This window comes from Trachemys scripta, chromosome 3, assembly GCF_013100865.1.
Source record: "Trachemys scripta elegans isolate TJP31775 chromosome 3, CAS_Tse_1.0, whole genome shotgun sequence".
NCBI lineage: Eukaryota > Metazoa > Chordata > Testudines > Emydidae > Trachemys > Trachemys scripta.
Genome location: NC_048300.1, coordinates 185,956,968 through 185,977,902, shown reverse-complemented (window position 1 = coordinate 185,977,902; position 20,935 = coordinate 185,956,968). Strand labels below are relative to the sequence as shown.

At 41.2% G+C, this 20,935-nt stretch overlaps 1 protein-coding gene across 3 annotated transcripts in view; it reads left to right on the top strand.

Moving 5' to 3' along the window:
* The first annotated feature begins 403 nt into the window (after positions 1–403).
* Positions 404–20,935, top strand: part of ATAD2B (ATPase family AAA domain containing 2B) — a 167,823-nt gene continuing 147,291 nt past the window's right edge. For all 3 annotated transcript variants that reach the window (XR_004645254.1, XM_034766601.1, XM_034766600.1), the window contains exon 1: positions 404–726. Coding sequence is in view for 2 of the 3 variants with exons in the window: in XM_034766601.1 (XP_034622492.1) it covers positions 580–726 (147 nt within the window). In the remaining variant the exon portion in view is untranslated. The remainder of the gene's footprint in view (positions 727–20,935) is intronic.

The following is a 20,935-nucleotide window of genomic DNA, read 5'->3' as shown; positions in this document are numbered from 1 at the left end:
TTGTAAAGCACCTAGGCTTTATTACCCTGGATTCCCCCTGCTGTTCACACAGCCTCAGCCTGTGCAACCTGCGTCTCAGGCAGCCTCACTCAGGCGGTTCCGCACACCCCTGAAGAACAGGCACCGGCTGCAGCCAGACGCCCCCCCTCCCTGGGGGCTGCAGGCAGCTAGAACCCCCCTCCCCCATCCTTGGGCTGCAGGCACGCACAGGCCCCGCCCTCAGGGGAGCTCGGGGCAGCAGGGCTGACTCTGAGCCAGACACCCCCCTCCCCCCCCGCACGCAGAGCAGGACCCATAGAGCGCGCGGCGCCGGGCTAGAGAGTACCCAGCAGGGGCCGCCGGGCTTGCGCAGCCGCACAGCGCCCCCAAGCGGCAGCCAGCGGCTTCGCGGTGACCGAGCGGAGAAAGGGAGAGGGAGAGTAATGGCGGCCAGTTAGTGTGTGACTGAGCCGAGAAGACGGCGGCGAACTCGGCGCGCTCGGTGTGTCTCTCTGCCCGGCCGCCCCGCTTCCCGGGAGGAGGCGCCCCGCAGCCCTCCCTCCGCGGCGGCGGCTCCCCGTGTCCGCCTTCGCCGGGGCCATGGTGAACACCAGGAAGAGCTCCCTGCGCCCCCTGGGCAAAGCGGCGGCCGCCGCGGCCGGAGCCGGCAGCCATTTCATCTCGTCCCGGACCCGCTCCTCCAAGAGAGGCACCAAGGCCGGGCTAGAGGAGGCGGCGGCGGCCCGGGTGAGGGAAGCGGCGGGCCGGAGAAGGGCTGGGAGGGCACCGCTGCTGCCTCTGTCGGGGCCGGGGGGGGGGCAGAGGCAGAGCTGGGCAGACGGGGGGGGGGGGGGCACCCAGCACCGGCAGGGCTGTGTCTGCCGGGGGTGGGGGAGTGACTGGGGGGGGCGGCAGGGGGAAGAGGATCCGTCCACACTCGGCAGTGCGGGGCTGGGGCGGTAAGGACGAGGGGAGCTGGGATTTGCGGGGGGGACGAGGGGTGCAGCTGGGCTGCCGGGCTGGGCTACTTTCGGGTGTGCTCCGCTGAGCTGGGGAGAGGGACGGCGGCTCACGGGGTGAAGAGGGGGGCTGGAGGGCGGATTTGTGTGGCGGGAGCTTTGGGGGACTGGGGTTGTAGCCGTGGGGTGGGGGGAGACTTGGGAGCAGAGGGACAAAAGTTCTCGTGCCGCTGGCTAGCTACATCTGTGTGCGAGAGGGGAACAGACAGGCTGCTGCTGTGCCCGGCAGGGGATCGGGGAGGTAGGAGCGGAGCAAAGCTCCCTCTCTGGCTGCGCCTGGGACTGCACTGGAGGGACAACAAGAAACAAAAGTTGGGAGCTGCGCCTTCAGTAGCTTACAAAATAGTGACCTCAGCTCACCTGTGACAACTATCCGTATCAGCCTTGACAGCCTTGCTTTGCACGGCTCCCGTATTCTAATCCCGCCCTTGAAAAGCAAGGGAAAATAATAATTTTGCCTATTTGCCTAATTAGCTGTTTTTCCAACATGATTTATAATCAGCGCTTTGATTGTATGGTCTAATCACAGCTGAATCCAACAGCCTAATGTATGAAACTAACATTTTGTAGATTATAATTGAGATCTACTGCCGATTTCAGGAGGCTTGTCTTCTCCACCGTTTCTGGAAAGATTTGCTGACAACAGATATATGCTCCTCCTTGTCCACATTTATTAGATGGGGCTCTTTGTGTGATAGGAAGAAAATTGATTGCATTACAACTTTTCTGCTGGTGGTTATTGTGCTCTGACCTGAAAACCATATTCTAAACATGATACACTGTAGGTTGTCCCTGCACTCAATGTGTCTAGAAAGATTTAGGGCTGAATGAATACAGGAATGACACAGCCGAGGATCAAAATGTTTGACAGTCATCCACCAAGGGACCACATCCCATTCACTGCTAAAGGGAAGAGATGGAGACAAGTAGAAAAAAAGCAGTAACAGCCAGAATTGTTAAAAACCCTCTCCCCTTCCCTTTGTTTACAAACACTAAAGTACACTGTTGACTAGGTGTCAGTTGTAAACTGAATGTGCTTATTCAGTCCTCTCCTGTTTCGTCTTAATTTCCTTCTTTTTTTCCTCTATCTGATTTTTCTTTCAGTTTCTGCTCTGTGCTATTTTTTTGCACTATAGCTGGTAAAGCTTCTCACACACATTCCAGTATGCCGGTTCCATGGGCCTGGTATACCCTGTGAGACAAAGTTTGACTTAACCCTCTCTGGCTTGCTGTGTAGAGGAGTCTACTGCTGCTAAGCACTAAGATCATAGAAGATTAGCATTGGAAGAGACCTCAGGAGATCATCTAGTCCAACCCCCTGCTCAAAGCAGGATTAGCCCCAACTAAATCATCCCAGCTAGGGCTTTGTCAAACCTTAAAAACCTCTAAAGATGGAGATTCCACTACTTCCCTAGGTAACCCATTCCAATGCTTCACCACCCTCCTAGTGAAATAGTTTTTTTGTAATATCCAGCCTAGGCTCCCGCACTGCAATTTGACACCATTGCTCCTTGTTTGGTCATTTGCCACCACTGAGAACAGCCTAGCTCCATCCTCTTTGGAACCCCCCTTCAGGTAGTTGAAGGCTGCTATCAAATCCGCCCTCACTCTTCTGCAGAGTAAATAAGCCCAGTTCACTCAGCCTTTCCTTGTAAGTCATGCACCCCAGACCCCTAATAATTTTTGTTGCCCTCCGCTAGACTCTCTCAAATTTTCCACATCCTTTCTTTAATGGGGGCCCCCAAACTGGACGCAGTACTCCAGATGTGGCTTCACCAGTGCCGAAGAGAGGGGAATAATCACTTTCCGCGATCCGCTAGCTACTAATGCAGCCCAATATGCTGTTAGCCTTCTTGGCAACAAGGGCATATTGTTGACTCATATCCAGCTTCTTGTCCACTATAATCCCCAGGTCCTTGTCTGCAGAACTGCCACTTAGCCAGTCGGTCCCCAGCCTGTAGCAGTGCATGGGATTCTTCCGTCCTAAGTGCAGGACTCTGCACTTGTCCTTGTTGAACCTCATCCGATTTCTTTTTGCCGAATCCCCCAATTTGTCTACGTCACTCTGGACCTTATCCCTACCCTCCATTGTATGTACCTCTCCCCCCAGTTTAGTGTCATCTGTGAACTTGCTGAGAATGCAATCCATCACATCATCCAGATCATTAATGAAGATGTTGAACAAAACCGGTCCCAGGACAGATCCCTGTGACACTCAGCTTGGTACAGGCTGCCAACTAGACATTGAGCCGTTGTCCACTACCCGTTGAGCCTGATGATTTAGTCAGTTTTCTGTCCACCTTATATCCATTCATCCAATCCATACTTGCTGGCAAGAATACTGTGGGTGACTTAGCAAAGCTTTTGATACAAGTCGAGATATATCACGCCCACTGCTTTCCCCATATCCACAGAGCCAGTTATCTCATCATAGAAGGCAATCAGGTTGGTCAGGCATGACTTGCCCTTGGTGAATCCATATTGACCATTCCTGATCACCTTCCTCTCCTCCAAGTGCTTCAAAATGGATTCCTGAGGACCTGCTCCATGATTTTTCCAGGGACTGATAGTGTTCCTTTCCATTGATTTAAAATGCACAGCCAAATGATTTCCTTGTTATGGAGTGAGGGAAAGGGATAAGTAAAATTGTCCTGAAAATCACTACATCCATACCAAGATACTTACACACTTGCCTTTAGAAACACTTCATTTGTATATCTTTGCATGACCTAATGGATTTGTTTTGGAATACATTGGAGCACTCTTACATTAATCTCAGGGACACTCCAAGTATTCACTGTTGTGTGTTAGTCTTTTTTTCTTTAGAAAAAAAGTAGCCAAAAGCTAGCAGAACTTGTTAGAAGCTTTTGCTCTTCTTCCTTTTCAGAATTTTAGAGCGTACATATTTTCATTTTCAGTATGCATTTTACACTGTGGTTTTAAGTATGGGAAGCTGTTGTTAATATTAAGGTCTAAGAAATTGATAACGTGATATGGAAAAGGTACAGAGAAGTGCAACAAACATGATTAGGTATATAGAACGCTTCCGTGTTAGGGGAGAGTAAAAAACTGGGACTGTTCAGTTTGGAAAAGAGATGACTAAGGCGGGGAGATATGACAGATCTATAAAATCACAAATGGCGAGGAAGTGTTATTTACCCCTTCACATAACACACAAACCAGGGGTCACCCAATGAAATTAGTAGTCAGCAGGTTTAAAACAAACAAAAGAAAGTGCTACTGCATCTAAATACACAGTCAGCCTGTGGAACTTGTTGCCAAGGATTGTTGTGAGGGCCGAAAGCATAACTGGGTTAAAAAAAGAATTAGGTATGTTCATGGAGGATAGGTCCATCAATGGCTATTAGCCAAGATGGTCAGAGATGCCAGCCACCCCATGCTCTGGGTGTTCCTGAAGCCTCTGACTGGCAGATGGTGGGACTGGACATCAGGATGGATCACATGATAATTGCTCTGTTCTGTTCATTCCCTTTGAAGCATCTGGCACTAGCCGTTGTAGGAAGATAGGATACTAGGCTAGATGTAACATTGGTCTTGACCCAGTGTAGTTATTCATATATTCGTAAGCTTTCAGATCTCCATGAAATACTGTTAAAAATATCTAACAATTTTCTGTGATTAAAATGTGCCAAAATCAATAGGACAGTTAGATGTCAATATTTATATAGAAAAAAGTAGCTGAAATTAAAAAACCCACACCAAGCCATCATTTATAAAATTACTATTATGAGACAGTGTTGAAGCTGCAGTGTTGGGGGGGAAATGGGTGGATTAGCATGTGTGTGGGTTTGGAGGCAATTGTTTCATTTACTTCTCAAGTTCGTTGTAATGATGTCTCTCTTTAAAGCCTACCATAGATTTGTGATCTGAGAACCCCAGCTCTATGGAGGTCTGGTGAATTGGAAGTTAAAGGTTGCAGCAGACTCCAGGTGCTCTATAAATCAAAAATATTGTCTATACCTTTGTGAGCCTGAGTTTACTTCCACAAGAGTGTTGACTTGGGATCCCTGTGGAATGCTGTTTCTTGAATATGTTTGCAAATACCAGTCAGGGAGAATTGCTAAGATTATTTTTGTGTTCCATACCATTGATTAAAATTGAACCAACAGTATAACAGTATCCTGTAAAAATGTTGGCCATACCTGATACAGTAGATGTGGGGCTACAAGCTGCACTCATCTGTTTTGTCGCTCTTCCATGTCCCCCCCCCCCACTTGTGGTTTTTCTTGGCATTTTCTAGTATATTTTAGGTTATATGCACATATTTATGAGGCTACACTTGAAAAGACCCAAATGTAGGGGAAAGGAATGTATGGGATTTAAATGTCTAATGTATTAAATGTTAGTATGTTGTTGAGTAACATGTTTCAGGTGATTTACTTGGTAGATTCAAAGACTCAGATGTAATACATGCACTATGTATTGACCAAATATTAACATTAAGAAAATCAACTCGCTAAATAGATCAAGGAATCAGATTTTTATTCTCTGTAATGATATAGCAGTATTTAGTACATTAGAATGTGAAGAGGAGGAAGTGAGGTGTATTGTTTTCATGCTTAATTTGTAATATTGTAAGTGTAATGGGAGGTTTATGTAAAAAGTAAAAAATTACCATTTTACTATTAAAATTTGACTTGCAAGTGTTGTATTGCTTGATATTTAAACATTCTGAGAGGAACGAAATTTATCAAATTTATCACAACGATTCAAAATTATAAAATTATGAAAGTAGGTTTATAAACTTCAATTTTGAACCTCACTTTTTAAGTATACGTTTTTTGACCATAAAATAGATGCAAGTGTTTGAGTTTCTATTGTTAATTTACAAAACTAAATTTTCGATGTCTTTTAGATACTGATATAGGAATTGTAATTTCAATGATTGGGTTTAATTAGCCATTGAAGTTAAATTTACCTTATTCCACAATATTGAGAGATGATTCTTTAACACAGTTGCAAAAAACTAAAAGCCCTGTATTATTGTAGTTTTTTTTTTTTTTTAATCATGCCACTGTATTGGTCAGACATTTTAGAAATGTAGATAAGATTAACCTAATTTAATTAGGCCAGGAAGTATTAAAAGTACTTTAAGAGCTACTTGAGGGCACTCTGATTACTGTAATACAAGTTCCTAGCTAAAAGTAGGACTGCCAACACGTTCAGTTTATTCAGTAGCAACATAGAGCTCTCCATTGTACTTAATTGCTAATAGGAGCACAAACAGAACTGGGGATTGACATAAAGCACTGTAGTTATATGGAACATAAGCACTATACAGCATTTTTATGATTCATAGTAACAGTAAATATATATCTCTTGATTCAATTTCTAAATGTATAAAAATTAATTGAAATAATTCTTTCCACATTAAAGGTGTGATAATATAACTTTACAGATTCTTCTGCAGGGTATATTTTTAGCTCTTAAAAATACCAATTACTCTTTAATGGTCAACAATTGAAACACTTTAAAATATTTTTTGACATGTTTTTGACTTATTTTATTTAAAAATATTAGTTTTAAAACTTGTGTAAAAATTTGTAAAAATTAAAGAAATATTTTTTCCTTTCAAACAGAATAGCAAAAGACGTAACATGTTTGTTTTTGTTTTGAAAAACACTTGATTCAGATTAATGAGTATTATTGTCTTTCCTTTTTCACTTACCCTTCCATTTTTACAAGTTGTAAGGACTTGTTGGTTTGGAATTTCCCTCTGATGGTTACCTATATGACAGTGCCTAACATTCTTAATGGCTATTCCATGTATTTGAAATAAAAACGCTGGAAAATTCACTGAGCTTGGGTCATGTAGGAAAAAGAAAATGACAGTGCTTTGTACTTGTGTTTAAAAGTTCTTTAAAGAAAAATATCCTTCCTAAAGATGCTCCTGTATTTTCAAATCACTGAGTTGAGTCTTAGGCTACATCTACACTACGGGGGGGTGGGGGGGTGTCGATTTAAGATACGCAAATTCAGCTACGCGAATAGCATAGCTGAATTTGACGTATCGCAGCCGACTTACCCCGCTGTAGGGACGGCGGCAAAATCGACCTCTGCGGCTTCCCGTTGACGGCGCTTACTCCCACCTCCGCTGGTGGAGTAAGAGCGTCGATTCGGGGATCGATTGTCGCGTCCTGATTTCTACCCGACGATTCAGGCGGGTAGTGTAGACCCAGCCTTAGTTTTACTGTTTTCAGTAATGCTAATGGGAGTATTTCAGATAAAACTTGCACAATTCTTATGAAGTTATGAAAAAGATTTTGGTTAAAGGCAGATTCTTGAGGAAACCCATCTTTTTAGGGTGGTAATGAAAGCTATGTTTTTTTCTTGTTTTAGTGGTGTTCCTTACTTTGAGACCTGGCATGGGAAATTCAGGAATAAATCATGTAATTTGTTCCTTAGTACTGTGTTATTCGCACATCTGTGCATAGTGGGAAATGGAGCAAGTGTTCCAAGTGGTCAACTTCCTGCCAATATTCTAGTATACTTAAAGCCTGTTTGACATTATATCACTTAATGTGCCCAAATGGACATGTGGGGATAGAGTTTTTCAAAAGCAGTCTACCAAATCATTTTGCCTGTGATAATTTGGGAATTGGGTCACATACTATTGGCTAATTTTCATATAGAAAAATAATTACACATTTTGCTTGACGCTGCTGGTCATATTCTGCAGTCATACTATTCTGGATTTTGAACTCCTTGGAACTCAGAAATGAAGCAGGATAAGACCTAATTAATATGTGAATAAGACCTCCAAAAAACATTCGGGAAATGGTGTTGGTGATTTAGTAAGTTGCGCTCTTTCTTCTGAGTACTAAACCAGTATCCCAGTGTAGCATTAATGGAGGCTGCTTATGGAGCTGCCATCTTTCAGATGAGTCTTAAAACACTCTCAGACACTTGTCATTAAAGATCCCATGGCATTTTTTTGCCAGAATTGTGTTTAGCTTGGGGTTCTGCAAGGTACACCTCTACCTTGATATAATGCTACTCGATATAACACAAATTTGGATACAACGCAATAAAGCAGGGTTCCGAGGGGGGGGGGGGGGGGGGGGCTGCGCACTTCAGTGGATCAAAGCAAGTTCGATATAATGCAGTTTCACCTATAACACGGTAAGATTTTTTTGGCTCCTGAGGATAGCATTATGTCGAGGTAGAGGTGTAATTAGATGAGGTAATTACATTCTGATCACGCAATTCCCCCTGTACTTTCAATTGGATATGGTATATTGTTCTGTACTTTCTGCGCTAAACTGCTATATACTGATAAACTGTTGATGTTCAGCCCAGTAATTGAATTTATTACTGTATAACTCTTTATAAAGCTCTTTTCACACCAAGTATCCAGTACCTAGGCGTGGATGACCTTTAGTCTTCCGCCACTCTGGTTGTAGCTATGACCTGGTCATTTCAGTGTGTTATATATTTTATTACTAATATATCACTCCCAGTTTGGGCAGTAAAAACCACTTCTAGTGCAGAGAGAGGACCATGAGCTTATGTATCTTTCCAGGTATAGTTCTCCATCCTTTTTTCTCTGCTATTTTCTCCCTGGTCTGCTGGCTTCTTGTTTTGCTCTCCCTTTTCCTTTGACTCACTTTCCTGGTCTCTGAGACTGGTTTTGTCACATTAACTTACAGCCTCATTACCTTTGGAACGTTTTTTGCTCCTCGGTGAGTGTTCCTGCTGCCCCTACCAAATCTCCTCCTGTCTCAATTCCCACAACCCTACCAGTCACTGTCGAACTGCTATGGACGTTTCAGGTCCCAGCATTCTTCCGATCTTCCTGCTCAGTGATCTTCACCCAAATCATTCAGTTTATTTATTTAATTAGATTTATAGGAGTGCCTAGCCATACACTTTAGGCTTTCTTGACCTAACTAAAAATACATACCACAAACACATTGCTGTTTCAGTAGCAGTAGAGAGGAAGAAATTTGGCTGTCTACCTTGTATGATATTTCTGTAGCACCTTACATCATAAATCCAAAAGAACTTTTACAAATTATATAGATTATGCCCCCTTTTTTTAGATTTAAATTAATACAGTAGCTTCTAAATGTAGTTCCAAACTGCTATGTGTAGCCTGGGAGTTTGGGCTGTAGGAAAAAAAACAACGCTAAGGAAAAAACCAAGCTGGTATATGGTAGATTTTGAATTTTTTTCTTTAGGTTTTTGAACTTGTCATAAAATATTTACATGACCTCAATATATATTTCAAATGCTTTGATAATAGAATCTAGAAATTTCTGTAAGGTGGGAAGGATGTCTGATAACATAGTTCAATATAAAACTGGCTAACTTTTTGTATTCTTCAGTTTTTGTGGTGTTTAAATTAACTAAATCGGGGCTCTTAATGTGGCGGTTGTGAACAGGTATCAGGTAATTGCAGATATTCTGTCCCTTTCATAGTGGTAAATGGGATGGTCCCTGTATAGAAAATTGGGTACCAATATGCAAAAAAATGGAGCACCACTGCACTAGGTGGTTGTTTCTTGTTCTAATTAGTAAATTAGTAAACTGCTCATCAATACTTGAAAAGAGTGGGAGTTAGTTTTTAGTGATTAGTAAACATCTATATGACTTGACATGCCGGAAGTTGTAGGAAATAAGAAATTGAATATACTAAAGTAATGAAAATGATTCTTCTGATGTAAAATGTAAACATTGTCAAGAATGAAGTAGTGAGTGGGAAAGGATTCATGCTTCTTTTAAAAAGTTCAGAAAATAGGCTTCTTCAGATTTATCAAATGTGACACTAAATTAAAGATTGGTTATTGAAGCAGAGGAGCAAAAGACTGAAAAAGTTTTGATGATTCTGCAAGTAAGGTATTTCTGATGCCATAGTCACCATTGAAACGTAGCATCCATCATTATGAAGTCAGTTCCAAGGCTGGCCAGCAGCTATTTAACATCAGGAATGTTTTCTGTTCTTTGACATCCAAAAAACCCAACAATCGGTCCGTGATTATGGAATACAAACAATTGAAAGTAAAGACTTTGGTAAGAAAGTCACAATCTTTTTTATGCAATAAATGTCACCTTTCAACCTAGCACAAAGTGAGCAATTTAAATAAATGATTAAAGCACTCATCATGAATATATCAGAGGGGTAGCCATGTTAGTCTGAATCTGTAAAAAGCAACAGAGGGTCCTGTGGCACTTTTAAGACTAACAGAAGTATTGGGAGCATAAGTTTTCATGGGTAAGAACCTCACTTCTTCAGATGTAAGTAATGGAAATTTCCAGAGGCAGGTATAAATCATTCTGGAGATAACGAGGTTAGTTCAATCAGGGAGGGTGAGGTGCTCTGCTAGCAGTTGAGGTGTGAACACCAAAGGAGGAGAAACTGCTTCTGTAGTTGGATAGCCATTCACAGTCTTTGTTTAATCCTGATCTGATGGTGTCATATTTGCAAATGAACTGGAGCTCAGCAGTTCTCTTTGGAGTCTGGTCCTGAAGTTTTTTTGCTGTAAGATGGCTACCTTTACATCTGCTATTGTCTGGCCAGGGAGGTTGAAGTGTTCTCCTACAGGTTTTTGTATATTGCCATTCCTGATATCTGACTTGTGTCCATTTATCCTCTTGCGTAGTGACTGTCCAGTTTGGCCAATGTACGTAGCAGAGGGGCATTGCTGGCACATGATGGCATATATAACATTGGTGGACATGCAGGTGAATGAGCCGGTGATGTTGTAGCTGATCTGGTTAGGTCCTGTGATGGTGTTGCTGGTGTAGATATGTGGTCAGAGTTGGCATCGAGGTTTGTTGCATGGATTGGTTCCTGAGTTAGAGTTGATATGGTGCGGTGTGTGGTTGCTGGTGAGAATATGCTTAAGGTTGGCGGGAGCCCCGACCGGGGTTATTCTATCTACTACCCAAGATCCACAAACCTGGAAATCCTGGACGCCCCATCATCTCGGGCATTGGCACTCACTGAAGGACTGTCTGGATATGTGGACTCCCTACTCAGACCCTACGCCACCAGCACTCCCAGCTATCTCCGTGACACCACTGATTTCCTGAGAAAACTACAATGCATTGGTGACCTCCCAGAAAACACCATCCTAGCCACCGTGGATGTAGAGGCTCTCTACACAAACATCCCACACACAGATGGAAAACAAGCTGTCAGGAACAGTATCCCTGATGATGACACAGCACAACTTGTTGCTGAGCTCTGTGACTTTATCCTCATGCACAATCATTTCAAATTTGGTGACAATATATACCTCCAGACCAGTGGCACCGCTATGGGCATCCGCATGGCCCCACAATATGCCAACATTTTTATGGCTGACCTGGAACAACGCTTCCTCAGCTCTTGTCCACTCACGCCCCTTCTCTACCTACGCTATATTGATGATATCTTCATTATCTGGACCCATGGGAAGGAGACCCTGGAAAAATTCCACCATGATTTCAACAGCTTCCACCCCACCATCAACCTCAGCCTGGACCCATCTACATGGGAGGTCCACTTCCTAGACACCACAGTACAAATAAGCGATGGCCACGTTAACATCACCCTATACCGAAAACCCACCGACCGCTATGCCTACCTTCATTGCAGAAGATAAAAAATACTTTGGCATCCACGATCAGCCTTCATGGTTGGTTGAATAGAAAAAGCAGGCTTTATGTTTAGTTCTCCAGTGACACTTGATGGAATTTTTAGTAAGACTGTTGCTCTGTTTTCTTCCAACTACCATAAAATATGATTAAATTTGCACCGAGCATGAAGAGAACTTAAGTCAAATAATTTTGAAAAAAACTGTAAAAGAAAGCACTAAATTTACAAAAGCAATTGAAAGAAGTTTTGAAGGAATTCGGCAAATTACTGGAGGATGACACTACTGTCAGTGTTGGGAAATCTAACTTGATCTAATTAACAACAAAGATCTGGAACCATACAAGAACAAAACCAAATACACACACACACACACACACACACACACACACACACACACACACACACACACACACACAAACAGCTCAAGGAAGCTATGGAACCTTTCCATGACTCAGTCAAAATGACTGACCCCAAATATAATAGTATTGATCATAGTTAATAATACTTATCACTTGCCTCACTTTCATTAGTAGATCTAAAAGTGCTGTACAAAGGAGGTCCGTATCCTTTTCCCCTTTCTTTCACAAATGGGGAAACTGAGGTATAAGGAGGGAAGTGACTTGCCCAAGATCACCCAGCAGACCAGTTTCAAAGTTAGAAATTGAATCCAGGTCTCCTGAGTCCCATTCCAGTGCCCGTTCCAGCAGGCTATTAATCCTTCCCTATAAAGATTAGAGGTTGAACCCAGTACAGGAAGAATAGGCTGAAATTTGGATTATAGACAGTAATCTTGAATTCTTTCCTTCTCTCCTAGCATGTAAAATTGAAGATCCAGATTTCCACCGCAAATTGGTGATGGGGTGGGGGGGCATGTATGAACATGGTGGAAAACACTGCAAGTTTTTAATCTCCCAGAAGGCAGGACAATGGAATTCAGAACGTTTGTTAGTTTTTTCCCCCTAAATCTGCTCTCCTAGCCAACTCTTCAAAATGTATGTTTTGCATTTGTGTATTTGTTTGGCTGTGATGGTTTCATAGGCTAGGTGCAGAAAAAACAAATAGGTTGTTAAAGTGTATTGGTATACAAGGACAGATACAAAAGAGTGTCAAGCCTAATTAGTTAGGCTAGATTCAGTTGTGCAGTTGTGTACAGAATTACACAGCTTTAAACTACACCTTTGTTTTATCTGAACTGCACTTCAACCACAAAATTCACAGTGCCAATGTGATCTAGACCAGGACTTTCTTTTGGAAAAAGTGTATGTATGTTTTTATGTCTGAGGAATAAAATTGCTTATAAAGTGAGCCCACATAGTATAGTATTTAGTAGAACATCCCTCTTCCCTCAAGAAAAAACTAGTAGGGCATCACAACAGGTCTGCCTGGTATGGTAGAAACAAGATACATTCTTTAGCAGGTCACCTCTTCATTTTCTTCCCTACTTGTTACATCCATGTTAAATAATAAAATCCTTTAGTAGCCCAGTTCGTCAATACTCTGAGACATGTTTGCATTGCTGTTCAGAATATACAAATAAGCAGTGGCTACTGACCCCAGATTTTCTAAGGTTAGTAAAAACACATTGCTCTTATGAGCAGTATTAATGTCTACAAATCATAAATCTCATTTCAAGGAGATAAAGGCAGAAGTAGAGATACTTTTGAATATCAGTCGGTAAAGCAAATTTCCTGATAACATTTAGTTGTTTAATACAAGTACATTTCAGGAGCTTAATATGGTATTTGTAAAATGAGAAAGAAGAGAATAGTAATTGAAATAGTTTGGACACCTTTAAAACTATGTAATTAAGAAATCAGTTAAGAAATTAATTTAAAAATCTTGAAATTGAATATGTTGGTGAATAGTAGAAGAGGGAGACAAGATTATAGATGTTGAAGGGAGTAAAATAATAGGTGGAAAACTCTATTGTATCAAGTTTTGCTGAAATGGTATGAACAGTATAATAATTTTGTTGGATGTAGGGTGACCAGATGTCCCAATTTTATAGGGACAGTCCCGATTTTTGGGTCTTTTTCTTATATAGGCTCCTATTACCCCCTGCCCCGTCCCGATTTTTCACATTTGCTGTCTGGTCACCCTAGTTGGACATGGGAATGGTGTGGCATATTATTCAATAAAATAGATGATTGAGAGAGCTGGTTTTACCATGATGGAAACTTTTTTTTATACCAGGGTGTCTGCTGATACAAATTTCAGTGCCGCTGAATCAGTAGTTGCACAAATGGGAATCTTCTTCTGAAATTCTCAAGTTGTAGAAGTGGCCTAAATGTATCAGAACTCTTATTCCAAAACTAGATTGAATTAGAGTGTCCACTTAGTAAAAATCATGAGATTAGATTATATTGTTGCTTTATTACTACACCTCTGATTTCCTGAGCGAACTGAGTTACTTATCAGCTTGGTTGGAATTGTCAAGGCTTGTCGGAATTGACGACTTCATTATCCATGTGGATGATGACCTTCTAGGTTAATTCATAATCCTCTGTATTTACCAGGAAATGGTAAATTTTTTCAAGCCTAGGTCTAGATCAAATTGGAACTATACATTTTTTTGAAGTGCAGTTCAGATAAAACAAAGGTGGCACTTGTGGGTTTGAGAAACACCCAGAAGTGTCAGAGGCCTCTTTGATGGAGAAAGCATATGCTGGTCCTGCATCAGCAACTTTCCTCAATCAGTAAACCTGTGGGAACAGTGGTTGCTTCTGGATATCCAGACAGCTGCTGTAGCCAAGATATCTTTTTTTCATTTTCTTTTGGATAGCAGCTTGTAACTTTTTTTTTAAACCATAAATCCTTTGTTTAGTATCCTCTACATGCTAGAGATGGCCTCTCTCCGTCCATTAACTTGACAGTTGATCATCTGAAATGCTTTAGATAGCAGTCCCCATTGTAAGCTTCGGGGCAGGCATTTATCAGTGAAGGGCTCTGGAGTTTGCTCCCCTTCCTTGCTTCATCAAGGCATAAGTTTGTTGATGCTTGGGCCATCCTGCAAGGCCTGATCTATTTACTGAATAGTCTTTTTCTAAAGAAGTGGGTTGAGAAGGATCATTTTAGTTATTTTCTTTAGTTTCTAGTTTGGAGAGTTCTTTAATTTATTAATATTTAAAAATAAATGTTATAAATACATGTAACAACATTGTGATAGGTGCATTATAGATTCATAGTTGAGAAGGCCAGAAGGGACCATTGTAATCATCCAGTTTGACCTCCTGTGTAACACAGGCCATAATGCTTCCCTGAATTAATTTGTTTGAACTAGAGCAGCATTTCTCAAATGTGGCCACTGAGGCCGCATACAGCCACCAGGGGCTTTTCTTGCAGGCACAGCCTCCTGGGCAGTGATGGGGGGGGGAGAGGAGGGAAGCAGTGGACCCTCCCCCAGGGCTACCAGCAGGCATTGAGCCCCGCCCCTCTCTGGAGCCCACAAACGCTGGAGGAGTAGGCAGCCAGTGAGTTCCCCACCTTCCCAGGGGTGGTGAGGCTCATGCTTCGGGCTTCAGCCTTGGGGTTGTAGGCAGCAGGCTCCAGTCGTTGGGCTTCAGGCTCTGGCTCTGGACCCCAGTCACATGGCAGCGGGTTCCGGCCCTCGGCTTACCCCCTCTACCCCGCTGCCTCCCCGGCCCTCCATCTATCCCCGCCTTGCCCTAGCCCCTCTGTCTCCCTACCCACCTCTCCATCCAGGTCTTAATTTGTCCCTTGTGAAAATTGATATTTGTATGTTTGTTAATATCACTTTTCACAGCCTCCCAGCTAGTTATGAAAAGTGATATTAACAAACATACAAATATTAAAGAAGCAACAAGAAAAAGACAAGAATGTGCAAAGCACCTTATTTGTGTTTCTATTCTGTTTAGGTCCAATAAATAACAGAGACAACTGTACATTCTTTTTATTATTGAGTCTGCCAAAAAAACCAACCTCTACATAAATTACAATGATTTAGACATGTATATGTGCATATTTATTTATTTTCCTTAAAGTTAATGAATATTTTAGGAAAGATTGTCAGAGCGGCCACCAGTAAGAGTTGAGGCCACCAAAAAAATTGTTGAGAACCCCTGAACTAGAGCATATCTTTAGAGAAACATCCAGTCTTGATTTAAAAATTCCCAGTGATGGAGAATCTACCATTACTCTTGGTAAATTGTTCAAATGGTTAATTGCTGTCACTCTTTTGTGCCTTATTTTTACTCAGAATTTGTCTACCTTAAACTTCTAGCCTCTGGATCTTGCTATATGTTTTTCTGCAGGATAGAAGAACTCCAGAACAGAAATTAAAAATATTGAAAGGAAAGGATACAGTTGAAAATATAACAATACTGCATGCAAGCAGTTTTTTTGTTGAATTTCGTTTTTGATATGATTGAAGATTAAAAGTATAGAGTGGGAAAGGAAACACTCCTCTGCGCACATGTGTGTATTTATACAGTATATATTTTAAAGCGTAAATTCAGTTTCCCTTCGTTCTCCCCTTTCTCCATCCAAGTAAGAGGACTGTAAATGGATTATAAACCTGCATGCATATTTTACACTTAGATTCTTTGCTGGCATTAGTCCATTAATTTAAGTGGCATTAGATTAGCATAAAATTTGGCTCACCACCTATGCAGGATTCTCACCGCTGGCTCTTTGCTTCTTAGTATGAGACTAACCAAACTCCCCTAGCTGTGAAGTTTTGTTTTTATTCTTGAGCACAACAGTAGTAGTGAAGAGCATGACCACTGTGCTCCTCTTAGAGAGAGTGTAAACGGCACCTTCCGAACTTTAGTCAGTTCCTTACTTTCGGTTGGTAAAGGAGCTTCCTGGAGGAGACTGTGCTTTATTATTCCAGCTCTTTGGATCACAGTGAGGTTCACTGGGTATCCTCTTCTCCCAGTCAGGTCCAGTATATTTGTGCAAAATTTTTCAAGCCTCGTGCTTCCATGCGCTTTAGAACTTGTTTATTTTCATGGTCCTTTAGTGCGTGCTTCTCTGCAGTGGTCTGACATTTGTCTCGGTGCTTTGGAACAGAGTTTTTGTTCCTGCCACTGTGTTGCCTCTATATTGTTTCAGCCAACACCCTGGCACTACCAAGATATTTTAGTGGGTGTTCTCTGCACTCTGGTGACAGCATTGCTATCAGCACATGAGATGCCTGCTCCAGTGCCACAGTTTCACAGTAGTCTTAAGGCTACTCATTGCATTAGTGCCTGCACAGCTGTTTCAGTGCTGACTTAATTTTGAAGCTTGAGCCTATCTCAGTGCTTGTTTCTTTTTTGGCCCTAGAGGTCTGCTCAGGTCTAATTTTTAGGTCTGACCTGGACCCAAGCCCATCCACTCTGAGCCTGAGAGGGTTGAATCATTTTCTGACTCAACTCTTCTACCTGAACCTGAGTCACTGCCACCACCTCCTGCCCCTGAGGTCGGCTCTCCTCCGCTTGTGCTCAAATAAATTTGTTAGTCTCTAAGGTTCCACAAGTACTCCTCCTTCTTTTTGCTGATACAGACTAACATGGCTACCACTCTGAAACCTGAAAGGGTCCTGTTGTTTTCCCGCCTGATCTGGACCCAACACTTCAGATTAACTTTTACTGTGTGTGGGAATCAAAATAACCTAGGTCTTTTCCTTGTGCTAGCTTTCAGGGTTTCACGGTGAAAAACGTTGCATAGACTGCAACATCTCTTGCATCAAATCTAATTCAGGGTTTGTTGCTTTTCGTATTTGAAGTGGGCTTGATTGTTTCACACTCAGGTTAATGAGGTTAATGTTAGGTGCTAGTATTTTGTAGCTTTTTCTAAACAGGTTAGGAATTAATATTCTAGAAGTAATAAAGAATAATTAAAAGTTACTGTAGCCTATGTTAAGCAAAAAACTGCTTTGTTTTTAATAATGGTGTGGTATTAAGTTTACAGCAAATTATCAAATGGCTTTAGGCGGTTTTAGGTGGTTGTTCCTGTCTTTTTCTTCTTTACTCAGCTTTGTTCTCCTGTACCACGCAGGCTAGTTTCAAACCAGTGCTGTGACTTCACTTGCAACTCTGCTTCTCTGTTGCACAGGGTAACTCCTGGCCTTTCAGAAAGGAAGTGTTCATTAAGATTGACTTGCATTAGTGGTGCACTTCAGTAATAGCACAGAACACATCTCTGGCAGTTCACACAGCATGTACAGATGTGGCTGTAGGTTATGGTACAGCACTATAATTTTGTGAGTGTTTAGTGGATTCAAGGTATAGACCTTGCTGGTTGTTAGTTGCAAAATAGATTTGGTAATGAACATTTATTTTATAACTTTAAACAAGCCTTGATGTCCATTTAATGTTAGGGAGTTAGAGTGGAAAGTTCTAGTACCGATTTATCTGAATTTTAATAGAATTTTGGGATCCAAAATTCCCAAATTTTGGGACCACTGCTTTATTTTAAAGTTTTAAAATTTGATTCCACATTGTTGGATAAGAGATGAATACTTAAAAAACAATTATAAGGAGTTAGATCTGCAAAAAGCCAATCTGCATGTTCTTTGGGGAAAAAAGTGTCTTTTTAATCTTTGTCAAGCTAGCTTGTATTGGATCCTAGTGAAGACAAGGCAATCATAGTTTACATGTTTGCTAGGCTCACCCGCAGGGTTACTTTAACTAGCTAACAAGTGTTAGAATTGCGATTTTAACATGGGTTAATTAACATATGCCATGCAACATGGGCAAAAATGTGTGTTTTTTGTAAATGGAGAGAAGATCTTACAATATGACATTTATGGGGCTGCATCTTAGCCAGTTGCCCAATACTGTAATAGTATCTCTCCCTTTGCATGTTTTGGAGCATCTCCAAAACTCCACCTGCCAAACCCTCCTCCAAAATACATGTTTCTTAATTGTTTTACCCTTGAGTAATTGCAGTTTGTCATTCTAGTTAGGCAATCCATAAAGCCTGATGGGTAAATTGGAGATGCATAATCAGTTTTTGTATGAGTAAAATTCTACTTTGTTCCTAGTTTAAACATTTCCTGACATTCCCAATAGCCCTGCTACCTAGGAGATTGGGTGTCTTGCTGTTGCAATAAAAGCTGCGTAATCTCCACATTAAGACTGCTGCTGTGTGATCCCAAATTCCCCATTCCCACAGTCTTGATTATTTCTTCTTTAATTTGCCTCCTTCACTGGAAAACTCTCTAGTGTTACCTGTACAGTCATTTCCTATGCCGGTCTCTGAAGTTGCCTCTTGTTTTCTTCTGGCTGGATTGTTATGATGAGTAAGTTATCTCCTGTAGTCTTTGAGCACTTCACAGTGGTGTTGAGGCTAAAACCATTAATACTTGTAAAGTGCTTTGCACTTCTATTGCATATATCTAATGTGCTTTCAAAGTCCAAGTGATGTTAACCAACGGTTGTGTGATGATTTGACTTTCTGCAAAGAGGAAAAATAACAATAGGCAAAATGTTTGGATACACTTCTTAATATTAATATAGAGGCACCATCAATTGAATATGCTCTGTCTGGTTCTTGCTAAATCTTAGTATCCTCATCTGCCTCTGCCCTTCATTGTATTTTCTGATCTTTTCACAGTGATCCAAAACTAGATTCCATTCTTGAAGTGTCAGGATAGGCTCTACCTGGCCACCTACCTCTTTATAAAAAGAAGAACAGGAGTACTTGTGGCACTTTAGAGACTAACAAATTTAAATTTGTTAGTCTCTAAAGTGCCACAAGTACTCCTGTTCTTCTTTTTATAAAGAGGTAGGTGGCCAGGTAGAGCCTATCCTGACACTTCNAGAAGAAGAAGGAGTCCAGTGTAGAGGCTGAGCCACTTTCACATTCCAGTATGAAGCCAAAAATGACTCCCAAACTGCATCAAGTGTAAGCTAGTCACACAACTGGCAGAAACAGCACATGAACATGGGCAACTGCTGACCCTTTTACGGCAGAAATGAAAGATCTATGCACAAAATGCAGCACCATTGTAAGATATAAAATAAACAATGGTGATGGAAGTGGAAGCCAACAGGAGACAAATGAAAGTAGGTAAGATAAGAACATAAAGAGGTAGGTTTCAGAGTAGCAGCCATGTTAGTCTGTATCCGCAAAAAGAAGAACAGGAGTACTTGTGGCACTTTAGAGACTAACAAATTTAAATTTGTTAGTCTCTAAAGTGCCACAAGTACTCCTGTTCTTCTTTTTGCGGATACAGACTAACATGGCTGCTACTCTGAAACCTACCTCTTTATGTTCTTATCTTACCTACTTTCATTTGTCTCCTGTTGGCTTCCACTTCCATCACCATTGTTTATTTTATATCTTACAATGGTGCTGCATTTTGTGCATAGATCTTTCATTTCTGCCGTAAAAGGGTCAGCAGTTGCCCATGTTCATGTGCTGTTTCTGCCAGTTGTGTGACTAGCTTACACTTGATGCAGTTTGGGAGTCATTTTTGGCTTCATACTGGAATGTGAAAGTGGCTCAGCCTCTACACTGGACTCCTTCTTCTTCTTCTGTCAGACAATCAGCATTCTTTTGTTGAATTCTTAGCTTAACTTTGATACAAGCTCCATACTGTGTCAGAACATACTGTGAATATATAGTTTTCTATTCTCCATGACAATAGGTCTCTTCCACTACACTTTAACTATCAGCACCCTATCAGTAATATATACATCATTTCATTGTGGCAAATCAGTGGATTTTTACTATAGTAGACATAATAAAAGGTGACTTATGTATTTTACTGAAACCCACAGCCAGTTTTCTTTGGAGAAGGGCCAAGTCTTGAAAAGTTTACCTGACAGCTTTCTAGCCTAAAGAAAGTGGAGCTTGTCTTTGGTACGGCAGCTGTGCTTTTGTAGTACCATAGTGTAGAAACTTGCTACATTGACGGAAGGAATTTTTCCATCACTGTAGTTAATTCACCCTCTAGAAAGATAGTACACAGTACTTTGGATGGATGGATGGATCTTTGACTTTGAGTAATTTCTTTGGTGGGAAAAGATGTTTCACTGAAATCTGCTGGTTTTTTTTGCATTTTTTTAATGTTTACATTTTTTTGTTTGATTATGGACAATTCCCGCTGAAGAAGGGATGTTTTTTAGTTGGGTAGAAATCGTGTATGTCACTTATTTTTGGGTCTGTTAAGATGTCTTGCTATCTCCCTTGTCTGCTTTTTTCCTCATGGATCAATGTGGTTAATAGCAATTTCAGGATGGTATGGTACTTAGAAGTATTCTTTCTACTAAGCCTTTATACTGTTATTGAAAACTGTAAAGGAAGAGTGTTAAAAGAGGTAAAAGCATTTAGTTTCTTTTTAAATATTTTTGATTTCTGATAAAAGCTTCTGAAAATATCTATA